General features: G+C 44.8%; 1 protein-coding gene across 1 annotated transcript in view; it reads left to right on the top strand.

The window, feature by feature from the left end:
- The window catches only part of HOOK1 (hook microtubule tethering protein 1), an 859,473-nt gene that overhangs the window by 460,050 nt on the left and 378,918 nt on the right, over positions 1–20,505 (top strand). Inside the window, exon 9 of the mRNA XM_085602484.1 lies at positions 8,959–9,122. Within this exon, the coding sequence (XP_085458610.1) occupies positions 8,959–9,122 (164 nt within the window). The remainder of the gene's footprint in view (positions 1–8,958; positions 9,123–20,505) is intronic.

The following is a 20,505-nucleotide window of genomic DNA, read 5'->3' as shown; positions in this document are numbered from 1 at the left end:
TGATCCTGCCAGCTCCTTCTTGGCCAAGAAGTCCATGGTTCCCTCTCTTGACTTAGTTGGCAATACATCTTTATCTTCCATTGTCCCTCCATCCCAGTTTCCTTCAGTCTCCACTTTTAACTCACAGACAGTACTGCCAGTTAAGACTCACAGTCTGCAAATTCGTGAAGGTTGAATTGCAACATCTAGGCTTTTCAAAGGAAATAACATGTGATATTCAATTGTTTAAGAAAGCCTCTACCATTAAATCCTGTGTACTGAGCAAATACATTTTTCTTCATGGTGTGAAAAGTCCCAGCTTGATCCTGTGACTGGGGACAACTTTTTTTTAAATTCTTCAATTTTCTGAGGAAATGTTTTTCTATGGGCTTAGTTCCATCAACCATAGCAGCCCAATACGGCAATTAGAATCATGTAGGCATACAACAAGTGATTTATCCAACATCTTCCCTTAGCAAGCACAATCCTAAGTCTTTCAGAATAAAGAAGCCTACAATGGATAATTACCTTCCTTCCTGAAATCTATCCTTATTATTGGAAGGCCTACCAATCACACTCCTGGATCAAGCAGATATTTCCTGGGTTTCCTCTAAGGTGGTATTTATAATTGTTATTACATCTGCTAGGAGATTTGGAGAACTACCGTTTCTTGTGCTCTCCTTTTCCAATCTAATTATAATTATTTTTTCCTGATAGCATAGTTTCCAGATCTGATCCATCATTCAAGCATAAGTTTTCCTTGCAGAAAATAATTCTCCCAGTGTTTGAAGCTGCAGATGACATTTCTTTTGCACTTGATGTAAGAAGAGCTTTACTTAGATGCTTAAGGAAATCTAGGGAAAACCTCAAGCCTTTTTTGTCGTGTTATATGTTTGTTGCTAGAGGCAAAAAGCATCTATGGCTATGCTCAGTAGGTGGGGTTAAACAGGCTGTAACCCTAGCTTAAATCTCAATGGTGGAGCAGGTTCCATACAACATCCTGGCTAGATGAACTCCTACTCTGGCCGTCTCTTGGGCTGAAACAGGAGGAGTTTTTCTGAAAGCAATATGTAGGGCAGCGACATGGGCTAACCCTAGCACCTTCCTTTTGCATTACATATTATAGTCTTTTCTAAGCATTCTGTAAATTGTGTTGCTTCAGTTTTGAGTCAGTATTGATGAAATTGTTGAACACAATATATTTGAGCAGCATATAATTGTGTCTGTTTCTTTACTGGCTTCAGTACATCCTCAATGGAAAGAGCTATGACGAGGAGGACAATACATTGGGTAAGAAACGTATTACTTGCCGGTAATCTTCAGTGCCCTTAGGATGGTCCTCCTCATCATAGTAAGTTCATGCCCTCCCTCCCAGTTTCAGTGGCACAATTATACCTGCTTGGTACTAACAGGAAGTGAGTATGTAGGGTACGTAACAGCTCAACTGTAATAACTTATTACAGTTGAGCTCTGATGTCACAATGGTTCCTGCCAGAGCCAGCAAGACACAGAGCATAATTTGAGCTGCAGTTTAAAAAGACGAAAACGAAACGCGGCTTTTCTATCTTCTGCTCTGTTTTTGTAGATGAGCAGTGATAAGCAGATATGGGAAATCTATGACAACATGTTTATTTTTTGCGAGCTATTGTTAATTATAGAAAAATAGAATCTCTCTGCATCTTTCTACACATATCTGATTGATATACTGATTTCAATATTGTTTTGTAATAAACATTTAACAATTTTGCACTAGAGACCTTACCTTTAGTCATTATGTTTGCAAACATGCTGTTTCTTTCACAGGAAATAGCAACAGATCAAAGATTTAAGAGGCTTGTGGGAAAAGGGATAGTGTGACCTTGTATTGTAATGCGTAAAGTACCCGCTGCAGTACGTTATAAGGATATTGCAAGTCACCTCGGAGTTCTATTATTTTATAAAGGAGCTCCTTGGTGACTTGTGGTATTCTCATACTGTGCGGCAGGGGTACTTTATCCCATACATAAACAGGTGGTGGCATTATATCAATCCTCCTTCCTTTTTCCTGAATATTGGTATACATTTAAGTTAGATTGTGTCTTTCTGTTCTCTTATCTGTCTCTGGAACGTTCTATTCTGGCCTTTCCATTCAGACGTTTGTTAAGTTGTGTTACTCATTAAAGAGGAGAGCAAACGTCTAGGGCGGGGGCAAAAGAGGGGAAATCACAAGATGGGGCATGGGCAGTTTAAATGCTCGGGGTCCAATGCACGAACGCTGTGTCGAAGACGTCTGGACAGAGGCGAGCTTTTGTGATTGGGTGAGGAGGAATGAAGCGGGTTTATGATGTAAAACGTTTAGCCCTATGGAAAGATCCAAAACAGAGAAAGTATAATCCTCAAAAAAATTCTGAAAAATAATGTTAAGAATAACAAATGGGGCATAGCAATAGAACAAATATGGCTATTGGGAAATTAAGGCAACAGTACACTAAAATACGTTTCTTTGGATTACGTGCGAAACATGCTGTAGCCATTGTTTGCAAACATAACTTTTATATGTTTGCATCGTTTACAAAATACACGAAAACGTGGTGCTCAGAACAAGCGTACCGCCAACGCTCTGAACAAATCCTGTTGAGCAAAAAGTGCCACTGCCCAAAGTTCATTAAAATGTTTCTCTTTATTATTATATACGGATGCAATTGTTGTTTAGGTGTTAGCGTCATAATTAACAAGACATTTTACATATGAACTAATTCTATGCCAATTTACTTGTAAGGATTCTGCTCGTCTCCACTATTTTCCGAGAGTTAAATAAGGTAGGTTTTTTTTCATTTAGGCAGAAGCAACACGAAATCACGGCACACTTGTTGATCCGCAGATTAACTGGCATGTATTAATAGCGCTGCTGTTTGCCCTCTTCCTAAAATGAACACAGCCGGTTTCACAGCTCACTGTTCAGAGCATATGCTGGTTTAAGCCCTACCTACTTTGCTGCTAATCACATTATCGGCATGTTAGTGTTATAAGTTCCAGTTTGCTTTGCATCTTCCAATGCTGCCAGAATGCAATTCAAGGCTACATCAAAATTGCATGTGATTTTGTTACAGTATTTTACTTTTTTCTTTAGTGCAGCGTCAAGTACTTTTTGTTGTTCCTTTTTCAGTTTCTAGGATTTTTGGGTACAATTAAAGTTGGTATGCTCGAACTACTGTTAATACGTTTTTTTCTGTTGATTAGTTATTATCTGAAACCTACCAGGGCCTTAATTGACTTAAAAATTCTGTCCATTTTTCTTTGTTTTAACTCGTTATTGAAAGTAATGTAAATTTCAATCAACGTAGGCAGTCCTTCAAGAAATGTGTTGTCCAGTGGTTCGTATCTTTTTGACTTCTGTGGGCCTCGACTTAATCATTTCTGGAATCCGGGATCCCCACTGAATCATTTTTTAAATATGGGTCCCCCCTTGATTCATTTTTTGAATTTCCATAATTTGAACCGCAAAACAATACACAAAAGCCACTAACAGGAATTTATTAAACAAATGCACAAATTATGAAATATTTTATTTAATTCACCAAAAATATTTTTCAAAAAATCAAAAAGTTATTTAATGGGAAGGTTGATGCTTTTCTAAATTAATTTGAGGCCACCCATCATCCATAATATAGTCTATTTGATGCACTTGCACTGCACCCACGTCCTCCAATTTCAAATTCCTTCACATTTACAGAACGTTTTAAAATGTTCAGTTTTACGTTTTTCTTCTTTCTTTATATACACTCTATTGATCTGTTAATATTTTTTAATTTGATAAGAGGTCACATACCCAGTTGGGTAGGCATCCCGGACCACTAAGGGGTCCCCTGACCACAGGTTACAAGCTGCTTTTCTAGTCTTTTCAGACTCATTTGGTATGAGATGTGTCATACCTAAATTGATTAGCATTTTATATTAGTGTACAGTCTTCAGGATTCCCTGCAATCCATCATCGCCAAAAGTAAGCAAGACTTGCATGGGGCAATGTGGTGCGGTTGTTCATAGGCCTTGCTGCTGATGAAGAGAAAGAAGGGCTCCTAGCCTTCAAGTCCATATTGAATCGTGAAGAGGATTATTATCCTTTGAATAGGGAACCATAAACTCCTCTGTCATATATAGGACATTCTAGCAAGAAATAGCTAGCAAATCGCATTAGTAAGTCATTTTGGCCATCATTCCAAGTCTGACTCAAATCTTGAATCGGCGCACCTCTGCAAATATAAGCTGAGGGAGGATGACCGCTGCGAGCGTTGCTGTGTAGAGGGAGCAGATTTTTTACACCTTGCATGGCAGTGCGAGGAGGTCCACAAATACTGGCAAGAAGTGGGAACTGGGCTGACAACCATGGCTGGAACACCCATTCCCAACTCCCCACTCATCACACTTTTAGGTTATATAGCTGACACACAAACGCCGCATAAAAAACTGATAGCATTAGGATTCCTACTTGCTAAACGCAAAGTGGCATGCAAATGAGGTAGAGGACTGGCTATAGGACTTAATATATTGTAGGGACCAACTGAAGTGCTTTAAGGAGCTGATCCCCACCTCGTCACAGCCGAGAGATATCTGGGAACCACTGCTGGAATACTTGAGAGAACAATCTGACTAAAACTCACTGTCGAAAAGAAGCAGGTTGGGTGAGGCACTTGTGAGGTCGGCCTAATGTGGGGTGAAATGGTCAATACGGAATATGTTTATTTAGACCCAAACTGTCAATGTAGCCCAATGAAACCCCGAGATAGAAATGTAAACTGCTCCAACATGTGTTGTTTGCCTTCCATGGGTCCGTATGTATGCACTTATGCGGGGGGGGGGATGCAATGAAAGATATGCAATGTGACACTATTACCAGCTGCTTGTATGACATTCAGATGTGCAAAGACATTGATGATATACCATAAAATGTAAAAGTAATGTATGCAATAATGTCTGTAAGTTGGAAAAGTTAATTTAAAAAAAACAAAAAAATCTTGAATCGGGATACCAAACCTAGCATAAATCGTACTGGCAACAGCCAAAAGAAAACCACTAGCTGCGCAAATCTGGGCTTCACGTCAAGTAATAAGGAGACCTTTTCACGTCTCTCATTGTAAAGGGAGAGAATAAGCGAGTGAGTAAAAGTCTGAAAAATATTGTTCTGGTGTAGAACAAATGAGCCCCTCCCTTTGTACTTTCTGCATGATTGGTCCTTTCCCAGTTCTGATTATGGTCCGATAATGAAATAGGGTCAAAATGTAGCGACAGGCGACCATTAAATCTCCGATGGAACGGCCCCAAATTATATCATTATTATAGATCATGATCATGACCGATTTAATATTGTTTTAATTGTATATATGTGGAATCTTTTATGATGATTTTTAACCATCGAATAAAGAACTATTGATTGATTGATTGATCATGAATAGGGAAAAGTTGGATAATCGTTTTGATCCTCCGAAGAGGTAAAACACCCATCACTCAAGAGTGAGTACTGCAGCACACTGTTGTATTTTTTTTTTCTGGTGTCACCCCTTGGTTTCAAAGAAGAAGGACCCGAAAAGCAGTCTAGGAACTGAGAGACTGACTGAAAATTTGGGCTAATGCACAGGATTTTAAAGTCTAGAGATTCAAGTTTTTTTGCATTCTAGATTTTTGTAGCATGTAGTGGTGTATTTTTTTAGTGTTTTTTGTCTTGGTCGTAGAACGATGTTCCAGTCGTGATTTGTTAAAACATTGTGCATTCATTTGCAGCTATGTTTGTTTGTAGGGGTACTTTTACAGCACAATCCTAGCTGTGAAGCCAATAAACACTGAACAAAGTGGTGTAGGGGACGCAATAACAAGGTTATTGAGTGTGTAATTATGTTAGAGGGTCCTTTGTGTTGTGCATGCGGTTTTAAAAGTGATCAAATCTGAAACTGGAAGCCTGATTATTAAGAGAGTCCGGTTTTGGTTCCACTGTAAAATGTGTCCATTTGTGCCTGTATGTAGGTTGTGTCCAAGTATGGGTATAGGTCAATGGTATGTGCCTCCAGCGAGGTAGTGATATAATATGAGTCGTTCAAGGAGTAGAAATGAATGTATAATAAGTAACACAGATAAATTACTAAATGACAGTATGTGCCTGCCTGTGTCTGTGTTGTATATGAAAAAACGTAATAGCAATGAAACAGTTGTTGGTTTGAAGTTTCTCTAACATACATTGTTATACAGTTCAAAAACCTATTATATATATACATATATTTATATTAAATAAATGTGTTGTGGAGGCATACATACATATACAGGTTGTGTTGGTTGAATGGTGTGTACATCGAAACCTGTTAGTCTTACTATGTCTGCATTGTGTGCTGCTGTGTACGTAAAGAATATGCAACTAAAACACACTGGACTTGTCAATGTTTGTACCATTTAACACACTGCTCCCACTTTAGCTTATACTCCCTGTGAGGAAATACGGTCTATTATATGGTGTGGTTGGGTGGCTTCACCATGTAATACACTTACCAACCCTTGTAGGAGCATTGGGTTTTGTTTGTCAAACCTTCAGCTCAACCCTGGGAAGCTGTGGCTCTGAGCAGCAAGGCCTCCTCATAGGAACAAGTGTAAAGCATTTAAACAGCACGAAAACAATTGAAGAAGAAATCGACAAGACACCAAAGAAATCCATTACCAATTTATAAAAATAGTCTACATTTTTATGTATGTTTAGACACCCCATCGAAAAAGTTTCACCGTAAAGTTAGGAGCTATAGAATTTATAAGGTATATAAATCAAAGCATTTCACTCACCTGCGAACAAACCTTGGCAAATTCAACAACACTTAGAAACGTTTTCTCAAAAACGTTGGGTTAGTTGTAATGCGGTCACTTTATGCAACCAACTCCCATAGGGAGCCAGTCAGTGGGACCAGCAAGGTTCTCAGAAACAGTTACCTCAAGATTAGAAGCAATCCTCAGTCCTTTGCAGTGGTTTCCTACGGTATTGGCCCTGGTGCAAGGGTGCATACAGGATGCCGATTATGCTCAAGGATGCTGTGGGTGCGATGCGCCTGACGAGGGTCTTCTGGTGTCTACTCCTCAGTCTTCGGAAGGAGTGAGGCGGTCCTGGTCACAGGGTCGACGTCCCTCGAAATCCTCTTGGCGCTGGGTGACCAAGCTGCACTCTGGCGACTCTCCTGGGATCATCGAACTCGGCCCAACTTTGCACATCGGATCCTGGTCTCTGGTGCCACACAGAGGAGGTTGGAGGCAAACAAACTGACCTTTGGAGTCTCTTTACTTTGTCTGGACTTTGAGCATGACTTCTCCACAACCAGGACACAGCAGGCACAGTCCTTCTCCTTTGCTAGCCAGCAGGTTCAGGAGGAGTGGTCCACACCTGTGCAGTGCCTCATTGCCGGTTCCACGGTGCAGCAGGGCTGTCTTTCGGCCCTTCTTCCAGTCCAGTCAATATCGGAGTTCTGGGTGCTTGGGGTGCCCTATTTATGTTCAGAAAGTGCCCTCAGGGGAGATGTGGTTAGTAGCCAATGAGCTACTAGGTTCCCTCCATCCTGATGTCCTCTTCCTATGAAGCGTGGCATCTGGCTATCCCAAGATGCACTTTTCCAGCCAACTTGGCAGAACCCCTCTCTTGGCGTCCAGAGCTCCCTAGGGCAACCCAGAAGTGTGGCTAGTGAGGGGGTTACATTCACCTGAAAAACTGGTTTGACAAGAGGATTTCCTCTCTTCTTCGAGGGTGCCAGCAAGTCTTCTTAAACAGTGGGGCTGCCCTTCTCCCAAGTGTTACCCCTTTGCTCTTCAAATGCGGCTTCAGCTTTGAAGCTCTCCTTATGGGTCAACACCCATATGAATTCCTGCAGGAGGGAGGTAACACATCTCTCCACTGCAGGTCCCTATTGTTTCGTTTCCTGGGAGTCATTAGCACCTCTCCCTAGGAGGGAAGAAAGGTGTCATGGGTCAAACACCTTGTGTAATTGTTAAGGGCACAGGAGATTGAGGGCAACAAAGTGGCAACTTTGTAAAAAGTGCACACAGTAACTTGTTACATTGATTTTGATTTGAGAACAAATCTGGCTTAATACAACAAGTTGTTCGATACCTTGGAGTATCAGCATGGGTCGCACCGTTCAGGAGGTAGCACAGCTGAGGGGCCAGTGTGTAATTCTGCACTCGCCAGTGGGGTGACCAAGTCTTTCTACAGTAAAAACACTTTTGTGTTTTCACCATCAGAACACTAAGAAGACGTCCTGCCCATTAAAAATGCTGCACCTTGCCTTAGGGCCCGGTAGGCCTGCCATAGGGTGACGTGCACATGCTTTAGGGGGACAGCTGACTCTGCTATGGCTCAAAAGTCGGTCTAACAGTTCAAACTGCTCTACCAGTCTGCAATGGTGGGCTGGAAGACTCGTTCTACCTGGTCACAACCATGATGGCACAACCAGGGCTGCAATCCCTGGGGTGACTCTCTAGCTTACTGGCCCTATGTACCATATACTAGGGATTTACAGGTAAGTTAGCCTATGCCAACTGTGTATAGCCAATGTAACATACATGCTTTGGGGTCAGGTCTCTGACACTGAGGGCTGGTAAGCAGTCCTTAGTGCACTCTCGGAGTCGAAAAACCAGCAGCATAAGTCAAAAACTTGGGAATAACAAAAAGATGCATTTTCTTACATTCTCTGTTGTATTTAGTGTACAGTAAATATATACAGTAAATATATAGGTAGATTCTTAATTTTCCCTTTAACACCCACCCCAACCATTTCCTCTGGCAGTGGGGTCATATGTAATCCTTCTAAGCACGATCACATGCACCCCAGCTGATGAGCATCAGAACAATCCTATATTGCCTTGCCACAGCAAAGATCCTGGCTTCAGTGGGTATGTACTTACAGCCATCTCCTACCGTTATTCACAGTACTGTTAGTGTGCTCCGCCTTCTCACATCCTGTTAATGTGGACTGTATTTTGCAGGTTGCTTCCCTTCAAGATGAAAGGAACAGTTTACTGGCCGAAAACGAGATCATGAATGATAGATTAAATCAGTTGGATTCTTTTGATGAACCACATACTATGGTGTCGAAAAAGTACTTTCTCGTCCAACTTCAACTCGACCAGTTGCAAGAGGAAAATTTCAGGTTGGCAAATACTAAATCACATTTTCAAAAGGTGAATATTGTCTAACAATGTGTCAAATTCAAATGTGCTGCCAGAGGCTACATCACTATGGAAAAACGCAAGTATTTAAGTTATAGGTGATTTTCTTTATGTTTTTAGGAAGAAGGGAGCAGATTACACAAATTTCTACTACAGTTTCTGAGCAATACTTTGAGATTGCAAGGAGTGTTGTGGAATTCCTGCAGTTTTCAATGGCATCTGCGCCACCTGTGAAGTGCAAAAATGTGACATTTGCATCCTCTGAGCACTAGAAAAGCAGCATTATTCGCCAGTCGGTCCAAGTATCAGTGTAAATTATGTGCAACATTGAAATGGCCCTTGTGACCGAAAATATTAGTGCAAGATTCCACAGACACTGGTACAATCTTTGTAATGTGCAGTGTTCAGTTGGCTTGTCAGGCATCTACCATTGCTAGATGGGCTACCATGAAAGGGCTAGTGTGTGGACTTTTTTTTGGCTCTGATGGTCATGAAAAAAACAGTACCCACACGGGCACTTTCGAACTGGCCCATGTGGCAGTACCAGGTTGCCCGACAGGTCAGCCTAATCTACACTGGTTACTTGTCCCTAGACGACCCCTATGTCTTATGCAACTTCTTAGCTTCATGCTTTTTAGATGACAAATTGAGGTATCAATCTAATTTACCAATCAATCAAGACATTTGTAAAGCGCGCTACTCACCCGGAGGGTCTCAAGGCGCTAGGGGGAGGGGGGTCCGCTACTGCTCGAACAGCCAGGTCTTGAGTTGCTTCCTGAAGGAGAGGTGGTCTTGGGTCAGGCGGAGGTGGATGGGGAGGGAGTTCCAAGTCTTGGCTGCCAGGTAGGAGAAGGATCTTCCTCCCATGGTGGCTCTTCGGATGCGTGGAACGGTGGCGAGGGCGTGGCTGGTCGATCGTAGCTGGCGTGTGGGAGTGTAGAAGGTCAGGCGGTTGTTGAGGTATCTGGGGCCCAGGTCGTGGAGGGCCTTGTGTGCATGGGTGAGGAGTCGGAACGTGATTCTCTTGCTGACAGGGAGCCAGTGCAGGTCTCTCAGGTGACCGGAGATGTGGCTGTGTCGGGGGATGTCAAGGATGAGTCGTGCGGAGGCGTTCTGGATGCGTTGGAGTCTTTTCTGTAGTTTGGCTGTGGTTCCGGTGTAGAGGGTGTTTCCGTAATCCAGTCGGCTGGTGACGAGAGCCTGGGTGACCGTCTATTTAGTCTCGGTGGGGATCCATCAGAAGATCTTTCGGAGCATGCGTAGGATGTTGAAACATGATGATGAGACAGCGTTGACTTGTCTGGTCATCGAGAGGGAGGAGTCCAGGATGAAGCCCAGGTTGCGTGCGTGGTCCGTAGGTTTGGGTGCGCTGCCCAGGGCGGGGGGCCACCAGGAGTCGACCCAGGCGGAGGGTGATGATCCCAGGATGAGGACTTCCGTCTTGTCTGAGTTCAGTTTCAGGCGGCTGTTCATCATCCACTCGGCTACGTCTTTCATCCCTTCGTGTAGGTTGGTTCTGGCGGTGGCTGGGTCGTTGGTGAGGGAGAGGATCAGCTGAGTGTCGTCGGTGTAGGAGATTATGTTGAGGTTGTGTTGGCGTGCGATGGCTGCGAGGGGGCTCATGTAGACGTTGAAGAGGGTGGGGCTGAGTGATGATCCTTGCGGGACGCCGCAGATGACTTCGGTGGCCTCGGATCTGAACGGGGGGAGGCGGACTCTCTGGGTTCTTCCGGCGAGGAACGAGATGATCCAATCTAGAGCCCTCTCTTGGATTCCGATGTTGCTGAGGCGCTGTACTAGGGTGCGGTGGCAGACAGTGTCGAACGCTGCGGAGAGGTCCAAGAGGATGAGGGCCGCTGTTTCCCCGTTGTCGAGCAGGGCTCGGATGTCGTCTGTGGCTGCGTTGAGGGCGGTCTCGGTGCTGTGGTTGGCTCGGAAGCCGGACTGCGAGTGGTCGAGGGATCCGTTTGTCTCGAGGAAGGCGGCAAGCTGTCTGTTGACGGTCTTCTCGATGACTTTGGCAGGAAAAGGCAGGAGCGAGATGGGGCGGTAGTTCTTGAGGTCAGAGGGGTCTGCTGATGGCTTCTTCAGGAGGGCGCTGAGCTCGGCGTGCTTCCAGCTCTCCGGGAAGGTGGCGGTGTTGAAGGAGCAGTTGATGATGTCCCGGAGTTGGGGTGCGATGACGGAGTCGGCCTTGTTGAAGACTTGGTGGGGGCATGGGTCGGTTGGTGATCCGGAGTGGATGGTGTTCATCGTGTGGGTGGTGTCTTCGGTGCTGACCGGGGTCCAGGCGCGGAGGGTGGTGGTGGGGGTCGTTGGTTCGGTGGTTGGGTGCGTGGTCTGTGCGCCGAAGCTGTTGTGTATATCGGCGATCTTGCGGTGAAAGAACAAGGCGAGGGAGTCGCAGAGGTCTTGTGAGGGAGTGATGTCGTTGTTTCCGGCGCTGGGGTTGGAGAGCTCTTTGACGATGCTGAAGAGTTCCTTGCTGTTGTGTGCGTTGTTGTCTAGTCGTTCCTTGAATGCTGTCCTCTTGGTGGTGTGGATCAGCTGGTGGTGTTTGTGGGAGGCGTGCTTGAGGGCGGTCATGTTGTCTGTAGTCGGGTTTTTTCGCCAGGCTTTCTCAAGGGTACGGCAGTTCTTTTTGGAGTTTTTGAGGTCGCCGTTGAACCAGGAGGCTTTCTTGCTGCCAGGCCTGCTGGGGTGGTTTTTCAGAGGTGCGAGGTCGTCAGCGCAGTTGGTGATCCACTGTGTGAGGTTGTTGGCTGCTTGGTTGGGGTCTGGCTCAGGGTTCTGGCTCAGTGATGTGGTGAGCTGGTCGGTGGTGATCTTGTTCCAGTTCCTGCGGGGAGCCTGTTGCGGGTGGTGGTGAGTCGTGGTTCTTCTGAAGCTGAAGTGGACGCAGCTGTGGTCAGTCCAGTGGAGTCCGGTGGCGTGGCTGAAGGAGATGTACTTGCTGGAGGAGAAGGCTGGAATTTAAATCAGCATAAAAAAGCTTAATGGTAAAAAGTGCATCGAACAATAGCACAGCAAGGAGTTTATTAGCAGAAAATGTTTGGAAAGATGCAGCACGCCTGTTTAGCATGAGTTCTATATTCTAGTTAGATCTGTCTATAAAAAAAAGGTTTTCATTTTACATGTTTTGCGGTGTTACAGTCTCATGCAGTACTTTAAAGATATTCAGTTTTGTTTTCTTTAAATATTGTATTACATGGGTCACGCTCTGATCCCACTGGGTTGCAGCCTTCTGGCAACTCTAATGAACTGTAATAAATTGCCTTTCCCTTATCCACAATCTTTTTGGACCAAATTCTTATAATCACCATTTTCATGAAGGAGATGAATTTGCTCAACCCTATACTGAGGACATCTTATATGATGAACTGCAAGATGCCTGGACTGGATACTTCTCCGGACACTCCACTGGTCTTTCCACCTGGGTTGACTACTGAAGACAGTGTCTCCTTTGCAGTTGTGATGCAAAGGTTGGCTGAGATTATTCACCTCCAATTGCCAACATGGAATTTAAAACCAATGTTTTCACAGAGGTCCTCCAACCTTTGATGACTAATGCCTTTTTCGTAAAAAGTGAGACTAGGCTCTTGAGTGCTTTAAAGACAGCAGAGTCACAGTGCACTCTGTGGACTTTTTCTGCAGTTTTCAGTACTGCTGCAGCCGTGAAACCTCTTTAGTGCACCCTTTGAGGTGCGCAGTTACCCTGTCGGAGGCATGCTTTGAAATTTCCTTGCAGGGTGGCATGCTATACCTTTGAATAAGTGGGTCCTGCAAGTTGTCCTGTGGGATTACGCATTTCCATTTCTTTTCAGACCCCTGCACCTTCAACCTCCTCACAGCAACTGATTGAGGACCATCTCTCCCTCTTGCAGCAGGATGAACAGGCCCTTTTGCCCAAAGGGGACATAGAGAAGGTACCATCCTCAGAAGTAGTAACTGGGTGTTACTCCTGCTGCTTCCTTGTGCTGAAGAAAAATAGTCCTATTTTATATCTTCACCCTCTCAATGCCTTCTTGCGGAAGGACAAATTCAAGATGCTCACTCTGGCCCAGGTCTTGTATGCCCTTGACTCTGGAGACTGGATGGTAGCCTTGGACCTCCAGGACATGTCCTGCAGGCTCACAGGTACCATGAGCATTTTCAGTTTGCAGTGCTTCCTTTTGGCCTCACCATTTCCCCTTGGGTGTTCATAAAATTGATGGCAGTGATTGCAGCACATCTTTGGGTCAGGAGTTTCAGTATTTCCCTACCTCGACGTCTTGCTGCTGAAACTGGGATCTCCTCAGGCAGTGGTAAACCACCTCCAGACGACGGAAAACCCAACATCTTTGGGATTCACACCTCACTTCTTCGCAGGTGCTCCCTTTTATCTGAACTTTTCCGCACACTGTACGGTTTCATGCCTTTCCTCTGGAGTTGAGAGTCCAGGACATTCAGGCTGTGATCCTGATGTTTCAGCCTTGGTCTTGGATCTCAAAACGGATGATTCTGAGGCTCTTGGGGTTGTTGGCCTCCTTCATCCTGTAGGCCAAACACACTAGGTGGCACATGTGGACTCTACAGTGATACTCTAAATCCCAGTAAGCATAGCATCAGTGTATTCTGCCAGATTGATCCAGATTTCAGAGGAGACTGCAAAGATCTGCAGTGGTGGCTACTGGACCACAGTTGGGTAAGTGGTAGGCCCCTCTCCATAGCACACCCAAAGCCGATGGTGTTCATGGATTTATTGCTGTAGGGTTGCAGAAGCCATGTGGGAGAGGAAAAGAATGGAGGCCTCTGGTCTCCAGCAGAGCCTCAACTCCAAATCAATTTGTTGAAGTTGAGGTTGATTCACTTGATGATGAAAGCCTTCCTTGCCCCATCAAAGGAAGGCTGGTTTAAGTGCTCATGAACAAGACCACTGCCATGTGGTATTGTAACATGTAGGGTGGGTTGGGGCCCTGGCTGTTGGGTCAGGAGGCCCGGCACCTCTGGAAGTAGCTGGGCCACTAAGGGGTTTATCTGGTGGTGAACCACCTGGTGGGATTCTTAAGCCAAAGCACATATTAACTCAGCTCCTGGTGCCTTTCGGGGGAGCATGAATGACAGTTGCACCCGATGGTGGTACAGGGTATCTTCCCGGTATGGGTAGATCCCTTGCTCGATCTTTTGCCATGTCTGAGAATTCATCCCTTCTGCATGCGTAAGTTTCTAAAGCAGGTCTTTCTTGGGGATGCCTTCCATCTACAGTAGGGTTTGGGATTGCACTACTGCATTACCACTACTGCCTTGAGTTCTGAGGAACATCAGGAATGACCGGCCACAAGTCATCCTTACAGCACTGGATTGGTCCTCGAGAGTTTGGCACCGCAGCTTCTGGGAATGAGCATCTGTCCCCCACTCAAGCTGCTGCTTCAAGAGGATCTTCTATCACAGCAAGAGGGCAGGGTGTAGCACATGGCCAGCACAATTTGTATCGCCATGATTTGATACTGAGAGGTGACAGTTGTTCTCCTTTGACCTGCCACCTAAGGTCGTTGATGTCATCTTGGCGTAGAGGCGTCCCTCCACAACAATGAGTGTATGCCAGTCATTGGGGCAAGTCTGTGGATTGGAACAGCATCTGAGAAACTGACCCTTCACAGGGAAACTTGTCTGAAATGTTATTGCTTGTTCTGTCCTTAATCATAGAATGACTTGCTGTGTGTACAGGCGAGGGCTATTTATCAACGCTTTCACCTTTTTTTGCAGTTGCCGGATAATAGTACATTAATTTAATCACCTGCTGTGGTGAGATCTTTTTAAAGGTTTTTATACCAAAACCCTTTGGGATGCCTCTGTTGGACTTGAAATTGTCCTCACTCTCTTGATGTTCACCCCTTTTGAGCCACTGCATATTTATCCTTTGAGACTTGTGTCCTTGAAGACAGTCTTTCTTATCATGAGAACATTGTATGGATGTGTCAGGGGCTTTCTGTCAACCCTCCTTAAATGACCTTTTTCTCAGATAATTTGGTTTTCTCCAGAAAGTGGTTACTCCTTTTCATGTTAGCCAGGATATCACCCTTCTGCCTTATTTTGCACAGCTTCATCCCTCTAAGGAAGAAGAGAGACTTCTTATTTTGGACCTTAAAAGAGCATTGCATTTCTTTATTGATCGTACCAAGCAACATCGAATGGATGATCTGCTCTTTGTGGGGTGTACCAGGCCAAGAAAAGTCAAGGCAGTGCAAAAACGGACCATGTCTCTATGCATTATTCTCTGCATAAAGATCTGCTATACACTAGTGAATAAGCAGCCCCCATAAGACTTGCTGGCTCATTTCATCAGAGCCAACATTTCTACCACTGGTTTAGCATGTGGATAGGCTATACTGGATATCTGGCAGGTGGCTACGTAGACATTCCTACACACATTCATGAAGCACTATTGGCTCGACAGACCGGTCCGTCGAGAGTAGCATTTTGGTCTGAACTATTTCCCTCATCCACCACCTTAGGATTCACAAGGTGAGAAATCTGCAATAAGAAGTATCCATTAGAAAAACAAGTTACTAACCTTCTGTAGCAATCTTTCTGGTAAATAACCTATCTAACCACAGACTCATCACCTACGCTTCTACCGCCCCATTCTGTGAACTGGGCTATATTTCCATCTAAAAAGGTCCCAATCTAGAGATCTGCACATTGTTTCTGCCAATGTGCTAATGGGCAGTGCGTCTGAGGGCGCTGACAGCCTACAAAGCAACTGACGTCAGTGAGCCTGGGAGGTGCTTATATGAATGAATGACAAGCTTGTGAAGCACACTGTGACCAAGGAAAAGGATGTCCCGGCGCTAGAAGCAGACTGTATTGAATAGGTTTTAAAAAATGGAGAGCAGATGAGTTTTCAGTAGTTTGTGAAAAGGAGCAGGATTCTCAAGATTCAGAATCAAGGGAGGAAGGGTATTCCAAGCTTTGATGGTTTATGGTCAAATTGGATATCTAAATTACAACGAGAGGTGGCAGCGACTTAAGGTGTACTGCGTTTAGATAACCAAGCAGATGCCTTGACGTGATGGCTATTCCTGCCAATGCTTTAGAAGTTATCGCCAGCTTGGTGGTAATTTGTAAATTTGGCAGGGATCACCTGTAGGAAGCTGGCTCTGTATATACTATACCACAGTAAGGTTTACTGTGCACAGAGTCCAGTGGATCCTGAGAGGCTTACAAAAACTTAAGTAGATAATACTGAAAGCTCTATTTGCGGTAGTGAGGTCGAGCAGTTAGGCTTATCAGAGGACTGTGTTAAGCATTTGTTGTGCACACTCAGGCAATAAATTATTACACATACTCAAAGACTATCCAATACCAATTGTTTTGTATAAAAAAAGTTATTACTTTGTTGAATTTTTTTTAGAACCAAGGGGAACTCAGTTTCAGGTGAATAATACTTTCAAGAGTAGTAGGACTATCAAAAATGCAGTAAAAATTGTTTTGCAAGCCAGTAATTTTTTTTTACGGTAATAGAAATACTTTTGTGATGTCAATCAGAAACAGTAGAACTTAGCAGTTGTAAAAGATAGACAGTTTAAATGCAGTAGGAGACATGTAATGTAGTCTAAGAAAGGAAAGCAGTAATATGCATTAGCAGGTCAGTACAGAACATACTCTTACAGTCTTCAGGGGTTTAGACCAACACTGGGGAAGGTTCAGTTTATGGTAGATACAGAACCACCAGCGGCACTGGGGCGACCAGGTGCAGAGGACACTGGACCCAATGTTAGTCAATAGAGACTGGGGGCACCCACAACAGGTACAGGATCCAATTAGGTACCCACGGTTTCAGAGCACAGGTCCCGGGGATTAAGGTAAGTAGGGGGGCACAAGGCAGCACCAAAGCTACACCACCAGTGGCACAGGGGCGGCAGGTTGCAAATCAGCATCGGGCAAACAAGGCTGCAGGCTTGAGCCAGGAGGCTGGATGAAGGTGACCACCGGCTGGACAGGTAAGTTGGGATGTCGAGGGAGGTCTGAGCTCCATTGGTTGGGCTCCCGATGGCTGGTGAACTGAGGATGCAGAGTTACCTTTTTGGTGTTGGATTTTCTCTGTCAGAGCCGGTCGCAGTCAGGGTGGCCCTTCGTGTATTGGCTGCAGTCGACTTCTTTGGGATCCTGGAGAGGTCAGCCATCGATGAAGTCAAGGTCTAGATCGCTGGGGAGACGTCACTGGACAGTAAGCCACACGTACTCGGGCTGCGGCTATCGTGTGCAGAGTGGGCAGGTTTCAGGGATCCACCTGGACCTAGAGTCCTTGTAGTTGGAGTTTTCTGGACAGGGCCGCTGTCCTCAGGAGCTCTGGTGTTTGTTGAAGGGTGGCAGCTTTCCTGGAAGTTGCTGTCCACAGGACAGGCGCCTTCTTCTTCGCAGGGTCTTTGAGCAGGAGACAGGCCGGTAGGGCTTCAAACAAATCAGTAGTCCTCTTCCAAGCTCTGCTGCACGGTGTCTTCTTCGTCCTTTTCTTCTTAGGTTGCAGGAATTTCAGGATCAAGGTTCAAGGGTGCCCCTAAATATTGAATTTAGGGGCGTTACAGGTACTGACAGCTGGTAGCCAATGGGCTACATGCCTTTAGGATGACTGCACCCTTTGTAGGTCCCCTCGCTTTGGGGAGGGGGCATCCCCTAACCTGATTGGGTAGAATCCTTCCATCCAAGATGGAGGAGTTCCTAAGGAGGGGGTCACCTCCGTCCAGGGCACCTTGGGGGTGGTCCTGGCAGAGAGGGGACCCACCTCTACTGACTAATAAATTTCCAGCTGACCTTGCTGCCAAAAGTGAGGCTTGGTCGGGGGCGGGCATCGCCACTAGCTTAAGAGGCCCTTATCAGCATAATAAAAGGCAGGAAACCTTTGAGTCTCACCGCCCTGAACGCTGTTCCTGCTTGTGGGTAGGTGAGAAGCACCTCCACACCAAGCAGGCTTTGTTCCTGACCCACGAGAGCACAAGGGCTCCCACCTCAGGGGGTTAGAAACATGTCTGTGTATGGCAGGCTGGTGCAGACCATTCAGCTCCACACTATGGAGCTGGACGTTTTTCAGGGGGCATCTCTATGATGCCTTTTGACTGCATTTTGTAATAAATCCAACACTCTTCTCAGTGTGGGTTTATGGTGCTGAGAAGTTTGATACCAAGCTTCTTAGCATTCAGTAAAGCCATCATGGAGCTTTGGAGTTCATAATGACAAACTCCCAGCCCACAAACTCATATATGAGTCTACAGCACTTACAATGTCTGTGAATGGACACAGACACTGTAGAAGCATATTGCTCATGCAGCTATGCCCTCACCCGTGGTATAGTGTACCTTGCTTTATGGCTTTGAGGCCCTCTAGAGGGGTGGCTTACCTATGCCACAGGCAGTGGTTTATGTGCCTGGCTCACAGGAATGTGTGCCATTCCAACTCTTAAGTAATATCTGCACCAAATACACAGTCTGAGTTAATACATGCTGCAGCCCTTAGATAGCCTCTCCGGTCACAAGGCCCTTAGTACCAGTGGCACATTTTACAAGGGACTTACATGTGGGCCAGAGGTGTGCCAATTGTGAAATCACAGGCACGGTTTTGGGAAAGAACACAGGCACTGGGTAATTCAGAGACTGACAACTCCTTATCACAATAAATCAACAACTTGTGGTAATTGGCATTCGGTGAGGGACAGCTTAAATACCATGAAACAGATTAAGTATAGCTTGGATTCAGGGGACATAATGGCTCGAAGCACTGCCGGTGTTCCAACACATACTGAGAGTGTTATTCTGTTGCAGGCCGAATCTCAAATAAACTCCAGAGACCCAATTGACTCATCTAATTTTCGCTTTATTAGTACTGAGCATACCTATTCTCTTCCATTTCATCCTTTTAGTACCTTTTCCTTGGCCCGGCAGGTTCCAGATACTCTTCGTGCCCAACCTTCCAAAATTCCTGCTCTCTCTGAGGGGGTATCGTTAATCTCCGGTAGTGCTAGGGGGGGCACTCAGTATTTTGCTGGGGCTGTTAACTTTAGAGAAAGGTTAGATCTCCCGCCAGCAGCCTGCCCTTATGTTATAGTGCTGGCCAATGTACCGGCACTATAAATAAAGCAACTAGAAACCACAGAGCAGCTAATACATAAAGTGCAGCATTGGCTTTTTAACTGTACAGGTAACAACCATGTTGTATATAGGCACATTATCATGGCTAGGAGGGTTAATTGGGTAGGAAGGGCCCCTAAAACATATAAAGGGGATTGTATTGTTATTAATTTTGATAATTACAATACAGTGGGTGAGTTGCTATCCCTGTTACCAAGCCTCCCTTCAGCTTATTCTGAAATGTGTGCACTTCCGCTTGGTTTCTTTTATAAACCTTAAACTTTATCTCAAGCCTTGTCTCAAAGAGGAAATATCAGTCAGAGATCTCTATGTTCTTTTCCTAATCAGCCCCGTGCTCCAATTGCTTTATCTTTACCACTTAGCAATCACTTTTCTGTATTGGAAGGTATGCAGGAATGCGATTGACTGGATGAGCACAGTTTAACACACAATGGTGCTGTTGACCTAGCTTTGAAAACTAGGTCTCCCACTATTTTTGTCCCCACTATGAATCCTCAGCCGCAATTAATTTTCCAGATAGATGGCTCAACTTTGTTTCAGAATTTGTTACAGTTAGTCTGCACAAAACCACCTGTTGCGGTGATTTCATGGAACATTGGAGGGTATAACCAAAAGAAAGCTAATAAGGAGTGGCTTTCCTTTTTAATGACTAAGGATATATTATGTCTACAAGAAACTTGGAAACTGACCCGATTCACCTGAATGGGTATCGTTCATATTATATCCCTGCTACACCTTCTTTGTCAGGGTGTGCTAAGGGTGTATTGATAACCCTACTGTCTAATACCTTTCCCCTATAAGTGAAGTCATTTTTAAATACGTCTTTATTTTATCATATCATTGTTTCAGAGTACTGTGCTGATAAATACTGGCTACTTATACATTTTTATAATAATAATTTTGGTAACAATCAGGCTGCGGTACTCGCTCCAGTGGAAAGAAACATTGTTAACCTAGAGAAGGTACTCAATAAACCTTGTGACATAATCTGGCTTGGGGATTATAATGCCCAACCCTGTGATAAAATTGATACACCAGCATCTGGGATGGTAGATGATGACGGGGACTGTGTCACTCATTTTAGCCATAATGAGTATGGTAATTGTTTAAATAGGTTACTTATTACAAAGAATCTTGTGTTTTTAAACACTATTGATAGTTTAACTGGACAGCTGGATTCTACTTTTTTTAGTCGTTCCCTTTCCTCCACACTTGACTATGTCCTGGTCTCTGATTCTAT

Source organism: Triturus cristatus, chromosome 4_2, assembly GCF_964204655.1.
Source record: "Triturus cristatus chromosome 4_2, aTriCri1.1, whole genome shotgun sequence".
Classification (NCBI taxonomy): domain Eukaryota; kingdom Metazoa; phylum Chordata; class Amphibia; order Caudata; family Salamandridae; genus Triturus; species Triturus cristatus.
This window is presented reverse-complemented; position numbering and strand designations above follow the sequence as displayed.